At 38.6% G+C, this 16,758-nt stretch overlaps 1 protein-coding gene across 2 annotated transcripts in view; it reads right to left on the minus strand.

Annotated features, from left to right (window-relative positions):
* The window catches only part of RELN (reelin), a 305,081-nt gene that overhangs the window by 94,171 nt on the left and 194,152 nt on the right, over positions 1–16,758 (minus strand). For both annotated transcript variants that reach the window (XM_030014298.1, XM_030014297.2), the window contains exons 15-20: positions 15,720–15,848; positions 14,453–14,562; positions 11,451–11,517; positions 10,269–10,502; positions 9,525–9,686; positions 4,382–4,618 (exon numbers count right to left, since the gene is read on the minus strand). In XM_030014298.1, the coding sequence (XP_029870158.1) occupies positions 4,382–4,618; positions 9,525–9,686; positions 10,269–10,502; positions 11,451–11,517; positions 14,453–14,562; positions 15,720–15,848 (939 nt within the window). The remainder of the gene's footprint in view (positions 1–4,381; positions 4,619–9,524; positions 9,687–10,268; positions 10,503–11,450; positions 11,518–14,452; positions 14,563–15,719; positions 15,849–16,758) is intronic.

The following is a 16,758-nucleotide window of genomic DNA, read 5'->3' on the forward strand; positions in this document are numbered from 1 at the left end:
TCTGTGACTTCATTTCCTAAAGGATGATCCAACTCATGGCACCATATAAAACTACCTAGTCTACGTCGATCAGCACCACGAAGTGACTGTGGATGGACATTCCCTTCACTGTTGGGGCACTGTCATGGACAACTGGACCAGAAGGCAGTAAGTTGCCTTGGAAAACTGTCTCTCAACTGTTTGCTCTTTCAGCCAGTGTTGTCAGTGTTTTTCTTCTCAATAGGAAGGATAATTTTAAGTTGAGCAGAGGATATAATGTACGCTCGTCAGTGGTCCAGCTGGCAACCTATGGTTTGTGGCTTCATTGTTAGAACTGAATGCATCTCAGAAGAATCTGTTTGGATAATGCCTGAATTTATTTTTCTTCCAAACTTTATCTTGTATTTTTCAAAATGACAAAAACCTGCAAATTTAAAAGGTAAAGCTGACTTTGTCTGACATAGTTTTCATTTCTACAACGCACCTTGAAATTTCATGGCTGATGTGGGAAATCGAAGTTTTACCTTGGGAAATCTGTGCCAGTACAACCAGGCTCTTCAGGTATCAGTCAGCCATGTGCAGTGTAATCAGCTGAAAGTTATATGTCGCAATGCTTTGGAAAATGATCTGGCATTGCACACATAAACCTGGGCACAACACATCACAGTTACCTAAAGCTCATCTGAACAGAATAAAGGAGTTAAAACTAAACAGTTTGATGAAGCATCTGCCCAGAAGCTGTCTTCCCCAAAGTGATGGAACACAAGTGAAGGACTGGTACTCAGCATAGGTGCAAAGAATTAAATGTTCCATTTTGTCTTTGTCTCCACAAAAATTCCCTCTATTCAATATTACTGGTGTAAAACTAGAAAAAAAAATCTTAAACTCTAATCTTCTTTACTGGTGGCATTCAGGTCATGATTAAAACACTTTAAGTTTAGTATTCATTTTTATTTAATAACTTAGCCCTGGATATTTTACACAGTATGTTAAGTAAGCATTGTTTTAAAGTCAAAACAGCTCTTTAAAATGGATATTAAAGAAATGTGAAAAAGGAAGCTAGTGATGAGATGAAGACAATCTGTGATACTCCATAAGAAGCTCTTTTAAGGAGAGGAAATCACACTATGGGTTCACAAAGACCTTTATCATCCACAAATTGCCTCCAGCTGAACAAGGGTAGCATTAAAGGTGGGGGTTCCACCTTATCTGCCACTTCTTTGCTCTCCAGCTCTCCTGTGTTCGCGGTTAGGGGTATGCTCTTCTGCTGGAATACCAAATGTTTTCTTTGTTCTGGGAGTGACACAGCTGGAATACGTTTCCAGATTTTGTAAAAGACAGAGTAATGTCCCTGGCATAACAATAATTAACTAAAAAATCTTCAGAAATGAGAATGCAGAGGCTACATTTTTGTATAAATATGTAGCTGTGAGTTGGTTTCTAGCGTGTATATAATTAGACCTGCGAAGGCGCAGGAACACAATACCCATAGGTGCCCTCAGAACAATTGCTCTCCCTCCAAGCACGGCCAACTAATTGGTACTTCTGGGAATGATATCACAGCCAATGTCAGCCAATCTGTGCTGCTCCAAATTGCTCTGGGATCCCCAGAGTTACAACGTTTTCATGGCTGGTACTTTCAGGAATACTGAAAAGCCACATGGATGTAGCTGGTTTTGTAAAGCTGCATTGACTGACAATATTGACGTGATGGGCAAATGCTCACGCTAGCCCCAGCTTTGCTTCCATCAAAGGCAGGAGACATTTATGTCTTTTTACATCACATCATACCTATTTTGCTAAATAATTCCTAAACGTATTACTATATTTTAATCAAGTCAATTACCTGAAAGAAACTTTCTGCATATTAGAGAGTAATAATCAATCTAAAAGACAAAACATTTTATAAACACAGGTGAACTATCAAGCTGATGTAGAGCAACTGTATTACATTGCTCCATGAGGACAGTTCATTACAAGCCAGATTTACAGTCTTACCCCAGGCTGCTCTAGGGACAGTGGGACACTCTATTGTCTGCTACATTGAGTTAAATCATAATGTCATAATCTGACTGAAGACAGTTTATTTATAGAACGTTATTTTATTTGTGTCCAGATGAATATTTAAAAAAAAAAGTGTTAGCATCCTTATCAATACTTAAATGCATTTCAGCAGGTGGTTGTAAGTAGTCTGTAACGCTCCAGAGGCATTTGGGTCAAAACCTTGCTTGTGTATGAGCATTTTGGAGTAGTGATGAGTTAATGTACATCATCAAACATTTCATTTTAAAAGTGTTCTGGAGTCCTTTCAGTATACTCAACACACTTGCTGTAATAAAGTCTAAGAACCAATCTGAAACCGCATGTTGACGACTATGATCAAATAAAGTGACTGTTCCAGATATAGACGATTATAAAACACTCAAAAATCACCTTTTCTCAAAACTTATGTATATCAACATACCCCTCTTTTCTAAACGAAGCCAGGTATAGAAAAGAACAACCTTCCTCTTCAATAAAAATAAAAATTGCCCTCCTCAGTTTTAAGTTTTCCCCAATTTTAAGGATAAATATTTCAGATTTACAGATTCTGAGGCAGAAACAGAGGCCTAATAGACAATTAAAGGCAATTCAGTGAAAACGGGCCTGGGGATGACACCCTGTAAAATGATTTATAGCATATTTACCATAGTCCTACTAATGAAAAAGCTGTTGTCAGACTTTTCTCAAGAGAATGGTGTAAGTGCTACTGCAAACTATGCTCATAGAAAGTCATGAGTTAGAAAATGAGAACCAAATGGACTCACAGCTGGGAAAAGCCAACAATAATTAATTTAACTAGCAGCCATTTGTACAGAATTTGTGTAAGTTTAAAAATTTCCCTTGAGAGAAACAAGGTCAGTGAAGGATAGAGTTCATGTCTTCTAGTGATAATGAAAAATACTTACACATAAATAGTAAGGAAATATTGCAAAGCTTTGATTCTTTATTTGATGCATGAAAAGTTCAACATTTACACTATGACTGAGCACTACAAATCTTAGCCAATATATGGGATGGAGAATTTAGCTTAGCGTTTATTATTTCAATTGATTTAGAGTTATAGGAGGAAAATAGAGGAACCTCTGCTATCTTAAATAACCTGCCCCCTGACCCCCCCATAAACTGGTCTTACAAGAACAGAAGGAAAACAATGTCATTAAAGGGCTTTCATTCCAACTCTTTGATGAAGAAGATGCAAACAGTTTGAGCCCTAACATGTTGTTTCATTTTAATGAGCAGTGAGTACCTTCCTTGTCCTTATTAAAGTGGTTAATGGTGCTTCTACTGCCTCATTATCACCGCTAGAACAGATTCGGTGTTGTTCCTACTGCTAAGCCACCTCCTTTTAGTTTGACAGATGATCAGAAAGTCAAATCAGATTGCTCAGAGATACTTGTTAATAAAATTGCAACACTGTTTTTCCGAGTGTCCATGGGGATGCTAAAATTATTTATATTTTCTTGAGGTTTTCTATAATTACTGTGATTGTACCTTCTCCAAATAAATACATCTATGCCGATTAAAGCTGTACTGGGTTTATATGTTGATCAGACTAGCATGAAACTTACTTGGTTTTAATCAAAACACAGAGATTAAATTGAGCTTCCTTTGTATTAATTCCAAATGTTACACTTATGTACTCAAGCATTTAATTTTTGTGAAGCAGGTTAACGTTTTACTAAAAAAGCTTTTTTTTACACAGTCGTAACAGAATTTTCTTTTTCTTTGTTTGTCACTTCTTTTTCTTTTCTTGCCTTTTTTTGCTTTGGGGCAGGTGATGTTTTCTTGCTTTTGTTTCTAAATACACAGCACATTTTGGGCATAATTGCAATATGTCATAATGCTGATCACAGTGTAAATGACTAAATGGATATAATACTGGACAAAATAACTACAAATAACTAATGTCATTCTACCAACATTCTGCTGCCTTTCCTTTTTGGAGTGTAATTTAATGGCTATGTAAACAGATCTGAACATCACTTACAAAATATTCAGGGCCTGTGCTTAACAGATTAATTCATAACCTGTACACCCATATTAACCTGACTGTATTTTAAGCCAAGATTATGAAAATCTTCTGAATTGTTTCTATTAGGATATTCTTTAAATATTTTGTGGGGTAAGAATGCTACATTCAAGGTTCCCATCAAACATAAATCTCTGTGCAACGGGGTGTAAAAAACTTACTGCTAATTGTAATTAGATTAGCAACTGTGTTTTTGTCCATAATGTGAGGATGAGACAATTACTCTGAAGAGCTGCCAGAAAGACTCATTTGCAGAAATCACTTGGTTCTTAGCAGGATGAATAGACAAAGAAAACAAAAGTAGAACAGAAATAAATATGTGTTTCTCACCAAAGAGTCCAGTCATGTCCACAGTAGGGCTGAACATTTCCCAAGTAGAATCCCAGAGACTGTGTTACTTCCACTAGGTTGGTGAAGTCCAGACTGATGCTATTGAAAAGCACAGAGGTCATGATGATTTCATCGATCGCCCACACATCTTCACCTTGAGAAGAGTGATACGGTTGCCACCATCTGAACTGAATGCCGATCTGCCTTGCATCTTCAGGCAGCTCCACTGAAATTATTCTGGAAAACAAACCAAAACTATTATTGAAAGTTGTCCTGGTTTTGGCTGGGATAGAGTTAATTTTCTTTCTAGTAGCTGGTATAGTGTTATGTTTTGGATTTAGTAGAGAAGAATGTTGATAACAAACTGATGTTTTCAGTTGTTGCTAAGTAGTGTTTATACCAAGTCAAGGATTTTTCAGCTTCTCATGCCCAGCCAGCAAGAAGGCTGGTGGGGCACAAGAAGTTGGGAAGGAACACAGCCAGGACAGCTGACCCAAACTGGCCAAAGGGGTATTCCATACCATGTGACATCATGACCAGTATATAAACTGGGGGGAGTTGGCCTGGAGGGGGAGATCACTGCTTGAGAACTAACTGGGCATTGGTCGGCGAGTGGTGAGCAATTGCATAGTGCATCACTTGTTTTGTATATTTCATTTCTTTTATTATTATTATTGTCATTTTATGATTGCTATTATTATCGTTATTATTTTCTTCCTTTCTGTTCTATTAAACTCTTCAACCCACGAGTTTTACCTTTTTTTTTTTCCCCGATTCTCTCCCCTATCCCACTGGGTGTGGGGGAAGTGAGTGAGTGGCTGCATGGTGCTTAGTTGCTGGCTGGGGTTAAATCATGACAAAAGTTTTGCTGTTTGTATTAATTCCATAGTGATGTATTTTATCGTTATTTTTTCTTACTGACCCTAAAAATCATGGGTTAAATTCAGCCCACAAATACCTTAGCATCTACTGGTACAGGTTCTACCAGTGACAGGGGCAGGGGAATCGTTAGTTCTCTTGGTAGTCAATGTATTTATTGAAAGACAGCCATGTGTAAAAGCCATAAAAAAGAGTTTCCACCAGTTTTGTAAATTTTGCTGCTACCGTGGACTTCTCTGTAAATTTAAAGGTGCTCTTCCTTGCCAGAAGAAACCAGAATGCCCTCCATTTGAAGCCCAGGAGCTTGGACTGGCAAAGGGATGATCAGCTGACAAGGACTTATGAATTCCAGCTCCATTTTTGCAGACTCAGTGGATTTTATCCTGATCTGAAGACATGCATCTTTTTAACATCTGTGCTTGTTTCTGCACAGCACTGACGTCATGCCTGTGTTGCTCTTGTCCTAGAAGAACCCACTCCTGTAAATTGCCACATTCAAGTGGAAAAGGTTCAGCTTGTCAGGCGGTGTGATTATGTGTAGTCTTTTATGGCAAACACTTCTCTTCTGTAGTTGCATAGAGATGCAACTGGAGGTGAGTCCCAGGCTCTTCTCCTGGTATGCAAGGTCACCTGATTTGTCATGGCAGCTATGACAACAAACCTGTAATTGACAAACTGCAAAGAAAATTAAGAGTAATATCTAATTTCCAGGAGCAATTATCATACACAGCAGCAGGGAGCACGCATTAATTGCCACAGCAACAACACCTTCTTGAAAGCTCCATAAATCACCACGACCATGGTGCCCCACGCAACGCACGTGAGCTGTGAAACAGACTGGCAACAGGGACATTTGTCTCCATCGGTGTACAGTTACTTGCTGGCAAAAGGGTTTTTGGCAAGCTCATCATGTAGCTGATGTTCTTCTTTCTCTCTTAGAGGAAATGTGGATAAAATGACAAATTGGGTAAACCGGAAACATCATTTTATCCTTTAGCACGAAGTTTTTTCCAGATTTAAGGCTTTCTAAGCTGCCTGTTACAATGTTTTGCTCTGCGCATATGAAACAGTCTTGTGCCTGCAGTGCTCTTAGTGCAAAACCACACTCTTAAAAATGGCTTGCTAAACTGACCTTGTGAAGAGTATACTTATAATACTGTTGTTTAATGTCACATTGATTTTAAAGAAGAATATGTTAATCCATTAGCAAGAAAAAAATCAAATGGCTTGGCTAAACAGGTGGGAAGCACTCAGAAAGTCCTGGCTGGCATTTCTAGGAGCTGCTTTCTGCCAGTTGTAGGCTGGAGAGCAGTGTCGAGGGACAGCCAGAGGTGACCGCTGACGTGTCCCCATGGCAAGGGACCAGCAGTGCGCACACTTTATGTATGATGGATACATTTCTTTTGCCAATCAAATAAACATGCTTGAATGACTTCATACCCTTCTAAGAGAAAGACCAAGCCCTATTACTCTCTGGCACGTGAATAAATTACAAGGACTTTCTTTCTACCAAGGGTTCCCTAATAAGCAGCAACTCTATGACTTTTGGGGTCAATTTTTATAGGCACAAATGACAATAAATAGCTACTGATGCTAAAAGGAACAGATGATTTTGTCTTCCATGGTTCAGTAGGGTGAACCTGAGGAAAGCTGGTACCCTGGCTAGGAGGAGCACTGTATCCAGCATATGCTGTGAAGCACTTGGCACTTGTGTGAGCTAATGCTCTGTTATAATCCTGGGCATATTTCTCTGCTGGTGTCTGTCTCTGATGCCTGCATCTTCCCTTTCACTTTTAACTCTTATAAGCTTACCCACGTGGACACTAATTCTCACTGACAGTAATTTACAGAAAATCCTAAATCATGACATACACCACTGATACACCTATTGGATGTTAAAATATTTAACACATGTTAAAATAAATTTATCATCCCAGGGGATTAGGCAAACACAATTTAAAAACGTTGGTGTAAACCACCATCTATGGCACATACGTTTAGTATGCAGAACCTGACTACATCTCCAGTTATAACAGCTTCTCCTGTCTGGCTTTGATTTGTTGGAGATAGATGGAGAGGGAGGGGGATTCTTGCTAATGACTTTTCTGCTGCAGAGAAGAAAAGTGTTCCTACTAACATTACCAGCTACCATTAGATTTCTTAAAAACCAGCTGGGAGACCTTTGCTCTGATCTTATTCTTTCAAGCTATGCGCATACCTAATATTGAAAAGCCACCGCTGTTCTGCTCAGAAGAAAAATGCAGCTGTCAAATGTTAGCAGATTAAATGCACCTTTTCAGCAGAACATTAAATGTGTAATTATTTTTTGTATGACTGAAGATTAATTAAATTTCTGGTTACAGATTGATTACCAAACTTTGCAGCAGTCCATCTATGCTACCAAAAAAGCTGATATTTTCAGACAACATAATATGCAAAAGTGAAGCTTTCTTCATGTTCTTCATCATAATTACTGCCAGCATTATCTTCAGATTTGTATGTCTGTCATTTTTCTATCCACCCAGAGTGGACTATACATATGCCACGGCAAAACCTTTCTAACCTGTGTATGTTGTGCTTAGCTCTTTGCCCTGTCAGAACAACAGAAATTGTGTTTCATACTTAATCTCAAAAAGCAAAAAAAGGTCTCTGGCATCAATATAATTTACTACATTTATATCTTAAACTTCATTAAAATCAGTCACCGGAATGTGTATTTTCCTTTTTGTTATAAAAATTTCATAGTGCTATATATTAAAAACCTTTAGGGAAATAGAATTCCTACAGCTGTAATCTTGAATCTAAGAATTAGAAACAGGGCCATATAAAATATATATGTGACTACAATAAAGGACAGGAAAGGAAATTTTGAAGAAGGCTTATGACTGTTCCAGTTTGTAGGATCTTTCCTTTGGAAACATTTAAAACTTCAGAAATTAAAGTCCACATGCAGTATACTTCTACCAAATACAGTCATTCCTCTCAGATTTTTCAGTATTTCTTACAGGTCCTGGGAAATAGATTTAATGTTACAAGTTTTTTTCCATTAGAATATTCTTAATCACATTTTGTATGTTGTATATTTTGTACTGAGTTATTAACAAGATGAGGAAATCTAGTATTTTTTTTTTAAATGCACTGATCTGAGCTCAATAAATACAAATAATGAAAGTTATACATAGTTAAAGTGACCTGCAGACTATCTACCTGGGGTTGACTCAGGCCTTATCCTGGAACTGCGTGGAGGGGTAGAGAAGAGGATGCAGGGCAATACCTAGTGCAAAGCCGTCCCTGGGCAGGAATGGACCACCTGGGACGGGATGCATGATGCCACTGTCGGCTCTGCCTCTCATGCCCCCTTGCAGAGCATCTCCTTTCATTGGGATTTATTGGCTCTATTGGCAGAACCCCATGAAGGCGGATGCTTCCAGGTTTGAGTGGGTTTGCACAGAGCCAGCCCAGATTGTTCTGGGCTTGCGGTACAGGAACGCTCATGGAGACTCCTGATTTTGCATTGCTTTATGAAAATTGGTGGATGGTCTCACAAATGTAACAGTAAAGAATACCTTCTTCTCTAAATACATCAGATACATTCCTCTCTAATCTGGTGCCAAACATAGATGCTGCTAGATGAGACGAGCTCTTTGTTCAGCTTCTTCATGATTTGTACAATTCCCAGGCACAGTCACCAGCAGGTCCTCCCAGGGCACCGAGTCCAACCCACAGGCACAGGCACAAAGTCATGTAATCCTCCTCACAATGGGAGCAGGTGCAATTTCCCTGCTGACCTGGAGAGACCCTCCCAGTTGGATTTTGTCTCAGCTGTCCTGCGCTGCCTACAAACTCCTAATCCCAGAGGATGGTGTAGTGAAGGTATCTATCGCTTCAAAGCTACAAACAATTTATGTTAATTTTTCTTTACAAGTGGCTGCTTCCACGGGAAGAGACATGCCCCTATTTCCTACAAGTACATTTCTATCCCTCATCCCACACTGCCTCAGCTTGTTCTGTCACATCACCTGAGACTCAAATGCCATTAAATCCATATGTTCATTTTTATAGAAGCAGGCAAAAATGGGAAGTGCCCAGAACAGCTGCAAAATTTTAAGGAAAAGCGATAACTTTCAGTGTGAAGTAAAAGATCTTCATTCCACTCACTCCCGTACCGTGTGGGCAGATGTACTTACTCTCCACATTGCAGTGACTACCACTACCAGCATTAACTGCATGTAGATAACACTCCTCCTAATATTTATGCATATACCTTGGCTCATGGTAGTTGAGATAAGAATAGTGTTCCAGTAGTTTCCAGGTAATCCCATTGTCGTAGGAGTAATGCAGCAGCACTCCTTCCCCAGGCTGGTCGGGTGCTTTGCAGGTACTCAGTACCGACTTGCTGCCCAGGCGTAGTGTGAACTGCAGGAACCTGGATCAGAATTACACAAATATTTATAGGGTACCATTTGCATAGTGTTTTTTTTTTCTCCTAACCAGGTTGTTTTCAGATCTTTTCAATCTAGACAAATTTTGATAAATATCAGTTATGGGGTTTTGTACATGCAATTTGTTTTTACTGTCAAGTAATGCAATGTGGCACACATAGTTAAAAAATGCCAATCATTACAGCATTTAATTATTTATTAGGCACTGAAGGGGAGGGAGAGATAGTGAATGGATCTAATCAGCTGCCACAAGCTGTCAAATAAACACAACCTTATAAATAATTAATTAGCACTTGCCTTTGACACTCAGGTTTGATATTAACATTTCATATTTTCAATCCTTGCTGTACAACAACTTCCCTCCAGTCTGTTTTGGGCTCTGTTGTTTACAAAGCAGGAGGAGAAAAAGCAAGGCTATGAAATCACCATTAAAATATGGAACTAGGAGTTTTTAAAAAACTTCTCTTCCTGCTAAAACAATCAGCTTAATAATACACAAGGTCATAGCTGGAAGGGAAGGGGTTCCCCAATTTCTTTGCCTCACTTTACTGCTCTTTTCCTCTCACCTGGACTGGGAGCTGTCAAGGAAGGAGGTGATAAGCTGGCGCCTCCCATCCTTGTTGAAGACCAGGGCCTTGCCACTGGCCAGGACCCCACAGCCGAAACTGACCTCAGCCCCCCGGATGGAGTAAAAATTGTGGTAGGAAGAGAGGCGGGAGCTGGCAAAGCTCTCAGAGATGAATACAGGAAAGGTCTGCGATGCCATTTCGCATGCCGGCCCTGAAAAGCCGGGGTCGCACCTGCGGGTGAGGAAGATTGAACAGCGTAATTAATGACCCATCTTCTCCTGTGGTTGGTTGGCAGACCAACACAGTGGCTGCAGTTGTTCATGAACTGAAGATGCCTACAAAGTCCCTCTCAAATCTAAGGACCAAGAACCTCTTTAAACTTTATTTAGCTATTGCATAGCCAATGACTTTCTTTTAGGTAGTACTTACTTTTCCAATTTTAAAAAATCATAGTTGTGAACAACCCACCAATCTACACATAAAAAGCAATACAGAAATATTTTTATTCATTTTTCGGAACAAAAATACTGCTGACACAATTTACAGTTGTTCATATATAAAATGATTAATTTGCTTTTATCTGTAGCATGTCACATGTGATTACAAGAAACTGAGTAACAGAACAGAATGCCCTGTGGGTCACATTCTTGTTAATACCTAAAAATAGTTACACCAATATTTTGAATGTGCTTACTGTTTTTGAGTAAGTACCTTTACTTTTTAGGCTGGAACCCTTTTAACAAGCCTGACTTTCAGAAAAAAGTGCAGTGCTGACCTTCTGTCCTTGAGGTCTGTTAGGCTACGGGATATTAGAACTATGAAAATTGTGATTCTTTCCCAAAATTTAATATAAAAGTGATACAGTCCCAAATCACCTCTAAAACCAGTATATAGCATGCATCACTGACATTTCAGCATGCTCTGTAGCACATTTTAAGGTGAACTGGAAGTTAGACTCTCTCCCAAAAGAAAATTATTAAAAAAATATTAAATATGCTGCCGTTTAGAAAGATTGATCTTTAGCTCTCCAGTGAGTTTTATGCATTCTGAGGTCTATGCTAGTTTCATATTTAGTCATCTCAAAAAGCAAGGGCTGAAATGAAAATCACTTCAACTTTCAGATCATCAAGTGAACTGTGTGACAGAAATTGAATACAAGTACTGAATTATAACTCTTACTTGCAGCCATTTCTAGTACACTGTCCTCGCCCTGAGCAGAATTTGAGGCAAGCTGGACCAATATAAACTGCAGAGAAAAGAAATCAGTTGAATGAAGCGTTATGTTATGTGATAAACAGAATATAAAGAATACAAGAAAGTATACAGGCCTGATCATACAGTTAGTATATTTATCTTAATCCCACTAGCTGCAAGAGGTCTACAAAAGGGTAAAATGCATTTGACTGTGTCAAGGATAGCCAGGGACAATTTATTATTTAATAGGTAATGTCTATCTGTGGCTTGAGACACTAGTGATGTTTTAATTAATGTACCTGATTTTTCTAAGACTGTGAATGAGATCAGATGATTTGCTATGCATTGACCATCTTCTTGCCTTCCCTTTTCTTCATCTTATTTCAGAGACGTAATCCAATATATATATATCAGTACATTCCAATAGCAATCTTGTAGATTTAAAAAATGTGCTGCTGCTTCTCTCACTGAAATGCACATACTTAACTGCACTGGACTTAATTGGAATTAGAACCTACCCTGATATGTCTTAAGTAACTATTAACTACGATACACTTTCACTGATTGTTTCAAATGGAATAAAACTCAAATCATATGCACTCAAAAATACTCCAGACTTGTTTTACTCTTTTACTTTATCTTCTTCCAATGACTCCTAATTGAGAGTGTTGATAATTTGTGAAAACTATGAAGGATGGAAAGATGAGCAAATCTCAGTATAATCTACATCTCATTGCACTATTATAAAGAAAAGCATTAATCTGGGTATAGATCAAATGCATTAATCTGGGTGTAGCCCAAAGCACAACTTGTGGGCAGTGTTCTTTCAATACAATATGATAAACAGACCTTAACCAAGAATAGTGTCATCTTTTCTGTTGAAGAATGACTATTACTTGGAGTTATCCACTTGCACTGTGGCTTTTGGAATGTCATCCAAATAGCCACCAATTTGAAATCATCTGTAACAAGCAGTACTTATTCACTCTCCTAGTTTTATGATGCCCGTCACAGCACCGTGTCAGTACTCCCTGGCAGATGCACTCTAAATCCCTGTTAGCTACTCCCTGTAACTAACTCCCCATCAGATTTCATGTGATTTCTAGATTTTCTCACTTTTCAGGGTGGAAAAATTCTGTTCTGTTTGATTTATTTGTGTCTTTTGAGGTCTTTTTGAGGGGGTGGTAAAAGTAGAAGGGTTAAAGATGCAATGATGTCATTCAAAATTGAAAAAGCTTTATGGAAATTGGCAGTTTTCCAGTGTTTCTAAAAGATGGCCAGCTTCCAGATTTCATTTAAAACTTAATTTACATAAGGAACAGTTGTGAAGCTAGAAGTCAAGAGTGCTGAATCCTTGAAAATCTTCCTTTCTTCAAGAATTTGAGTTCTGTTCCAATATTTATAAGTCTTGCCCTACAATACAGTGTAAAGCTTCAGTTTCACTAGTATCTAACAAAGGAGGCACGCAAAACCTCAGAAACATGTTCATCTTTAAGACTTGATTCCCATATCATGGTTCTACACCTCAAACAAATTTCGGAGCAGGCAACTGGTTGGTAAAACTGCTTTTGAGATGGTACACACTGGAGCATGCAGCATCCTTTGATGGAATTGTATTTTGTTCTACAAGCAAAGGTAGTGCAGATATATGAATTGTCCAGTGATTTTCAAAATCTTGTTTTGTTCTGTTGTAAAGAATTTGGACCCTTGGATTGATTTCATCTTACTCTTCTTTCTGTGATTATCTATGAGTGTCTCCAACACTTACAGTTTGCATTTTGTTAGGTAGCAAGTCATCTTTGCAGATACTCACAAACATCTTCTTATGTTTATATACCTAAATTTTCCCTTCATTTTATTTTCTTTTTGATGTATATCATCATCTCTAAAGACAAGCATTAATACTCTATCCAGAATGTCAAGATGATGCTACTTCCCATTAATACGATTAAGAGAATAATTTTCATTACTTTTTTGTGAAAAACTTTCATTTGTGGCATTACCTTATCAGCTTCAAGGATTTTCGTTTCAATACTAGGCATTAATCTATTTTAATAATTTTGCAAAATGTAACTATTTACCATTCCCAGGCTCCATATCAAACCTTACTGGGAATCACTACAAAATTTCATGGGCAATTGTACATCACTGTAATCTTTAGATTACATACTTCACACATCTAACAAAACAAATTCTGGATGTAGTTTACTTAGTCCCAAATCATTTAGGGCTAATAAGCAAGCTAAAACAATTTGCACCTTCTCATAGTTAGCCCTTTCAATCATGCTTATTTCTGCATTTCATACATTGTATTTATTATACCCTGTGTTGCTAAAAACTTTTTCTGTGCTTTAAAGTATTTCCTTTCAAGACTGGCCCTGGTTATCCTCTGCACTAAGTTTTATAATCATATGAGTCAATATAAGCTCCTCCCAGTTCTCCACATCCATTTAAGAACAGGTAAGTGAAAAATAATTTCCTAAAAGAAGAACAGTTCCCTGAGACAGATGGTACTTTCCTCCTGAAGGTACTGTAAACAATGTAAAATTTTGTCAGTGTTTTGGTAGCAGCATTGCTTTATGATAGTCTTCTATGTCCAGAAGGAAAAATATGTCCCAGATGCTGTAACTATTGCTTAGTCTGGTGCAGTACATGTCCTTAATAGCGCCATGTAGTACCTATTTATGTAAGTAGAACTAAGCAGTTAGAGGAAATGTTATATTAAGCCCTTGCCAGCAATATATTTTCCTGGAAAGTATTCAATTAAAAGGAAAAAAAAAGGGTACTATAGTAGGCTATTGTCTTTTCAAATAACAGAATTCTGCTCTAGCTTCAAAATGCATCTGTTACCAAGTGCAGATAAGAAGAAAAGGAATTTAACAAACTGAAAATCCTTTGACTTGTGATTGTGGAAAATATGTTTACTTGAAGCAGCACATAAAAATTTACTCTTCTGATGTATCATGATCATGGATAAGAATACTAACTATTATCAATTGCCCACATATTTCCAAGGATTGGTCCTGTCTGTCTCCATCGAATCCTGGTGTCGCTTGTTAATGCAGCATTGGGAAGGGGAATAGTTATTCGGTTCCACCTGAAATACATATAACACAAATGCTAGCATTTTACATTGATAGTCATTAAGCAACTGTATGTTTTGCAGATGTGTTTACTTATAGTGGAGGCTTTGTGAGAATTTTTAATTCTAAAATCTGCTCAAATGAAGCAGTGAAGTTACTGCAGCTTTGGAAAATACAAATGAAAAAAAGAACATGGCCCATGACATTTTCATACAATATGAATGTTAATTATTACATTACAAAACCCAGCCATTTTTTCCCCCTGTGTGAATGCATGAAGTCAGTAAAGACCTTAACCTGCTTCGCTGTAGTGACTTCTCCATCACAATGAACATCTCCTAAATTGCATACTGAATTAAACCTTTTGGTATGACTGAACTCTCTTTGGTGGAAGCCCTTGGGGGTGAGAAGAGGGTCACAGAGGATTTGGCCTGCTGTGGTCTGGGCCATCATTCTTATATCATCCATGGGGGCTAGACTTCCTATGCACACTGGGGGTCATGGTCCCTATGAAAATGGTACAGGAATGGGAGGGTCACCAGCACAGCAATGCTTCAACTACACTTGCTTCTCATAGTCATACCCACTGCTCTGAAGTGTCTGTGGAAGTTGGGATACAGAAGGATATACAGTCATGGGATTTGCGCTATGCAAGAAGATGTCACAGTTCATTTTATGGTCAGAACAGTACCAAAGAGACTTAATAAAGAGAAGAGTTGATATAAGAAGGTGACACTAACAACCATCTCCATCTGCAGAAGTACAGAGGATGTGCTTCGTTGTAACCCAATATTGGGATTCCAAGTGAGTAAAGGTGTCTGAGGATGTAAATATGGCTTTGACTGATGGTTCCTCTGACTAAGAAGAAAACTTTTGTGGCTTTGACAAAGTATGACTTTTCTTCTAATTACCAGCATGCTGTCCACAGGGGTTTTTTTTGTAATTTATCTTTAGCATCAGAAAAATAATATTATACCAGAGAAGCAGCCCCATATATTTCAAATTTCATTACTGGGCAGCCAGGGAGACCAGAACACTCCTGCCTTGCTCTCCTCAGCTATTCAAAAATGAAAGATGACACAGGGTTGTGTGCTTTGCTGCTTTCTTCTGTCACCTATAATTCACTTCTCTAATCTTGCATCCCAGTTAGCTTTGCAGAGAACACTCTCACCCGCTGTAATTTTCAGAGGCGTAGACGGTGCTGTGGGGGAGGTGAGGCCCAGCACATATCTCAGGCAAACACTCGGTATGGAGCAGGGACCAAGAGCGACCATGGTTGGTTGAAAACTCCAAGCTGACGCTTATAACACAGTGAAGGAAAGAAAGGAGAAAGACACTGTGAGCCTACCTGGCATAGGTATCAATGTAGAAGTACCAACACTGAGAAACCACCAAATCTGACATTCCTAATAACTGATGCTGAAACATGAAATAATTTTAAGCAGACTTTGAATACAACAAATCCTGAAAGTACAAACTTGAAACAAATCTGAGTGTTTAAAAACCAAAAGGGTAGTCTGCAGACTGAGGATTGTTTAAACACCTAATCCTTGTTTGGCCACCATCTAGCTAGTGTTTTTATGCTGCTGCTGCTAAGTGAGTTGTTGTTACTCTCATATTTCAGCTAGAAATGGTTTCAAAAATAATGGGGAGAAAACTTGGATTAATCAGAGCTAGACAGCATCATGTGAGCACAGGACACTTAAACTGCCAGCTGCTAACCATTACATCTTCAGAAGGTGGTAAAAGACCACTAGTTATTCATGCATTGGCTGGCTCTTCCTTTCTGTTGCTGATAAATATCAACTTCATTGGACTCCTCAGTCATCTGACTCCTTCACCCTTTGTGCCTAAATGGAGATCAGAAAAGCACTAAAACGGCCAGCCCCCACCAAGGACTGCAGAGGGTGGAGAGGACCTGGGGAAGGGCACCCTTCAGAGAGTGCCCAGCCATAGTGGTCTTTGGAGGCTTCCTCCAACCTCACGTGAGAGCCTGGAGCGCTCAGTAGTGAATTTTTATGAATTTTGTGACATAACCATATGTGAAAACTCCAGATTTGCTTGGAAAAAGGCTGCTGTTCTCTGGTTTCATGGACTAGTAGTAAACCAAACCATCCATGTACAGATAGTTCAGAAACTCTATGAGACCATCCACTGAATCTATGTCAATGAGTTAATAAACCCATTCTCCCAAAAGTTCATTGACAAGT

Source organism: Aquila chrysaetos, chromosome 5, assembly GCF_900496995.4.
Source record: "Aquila chrysaetos chrysaetos chromosome 5, bAquChr1.4, whole genome shotgun sequence".
In the NCBI taxonomy this organism is placed as follows: Eukaryota; Metazoa; Chordata; class Aves; order Accipitriformes; family Accipitridae; genus Aquila; species Aquila chrysaetos.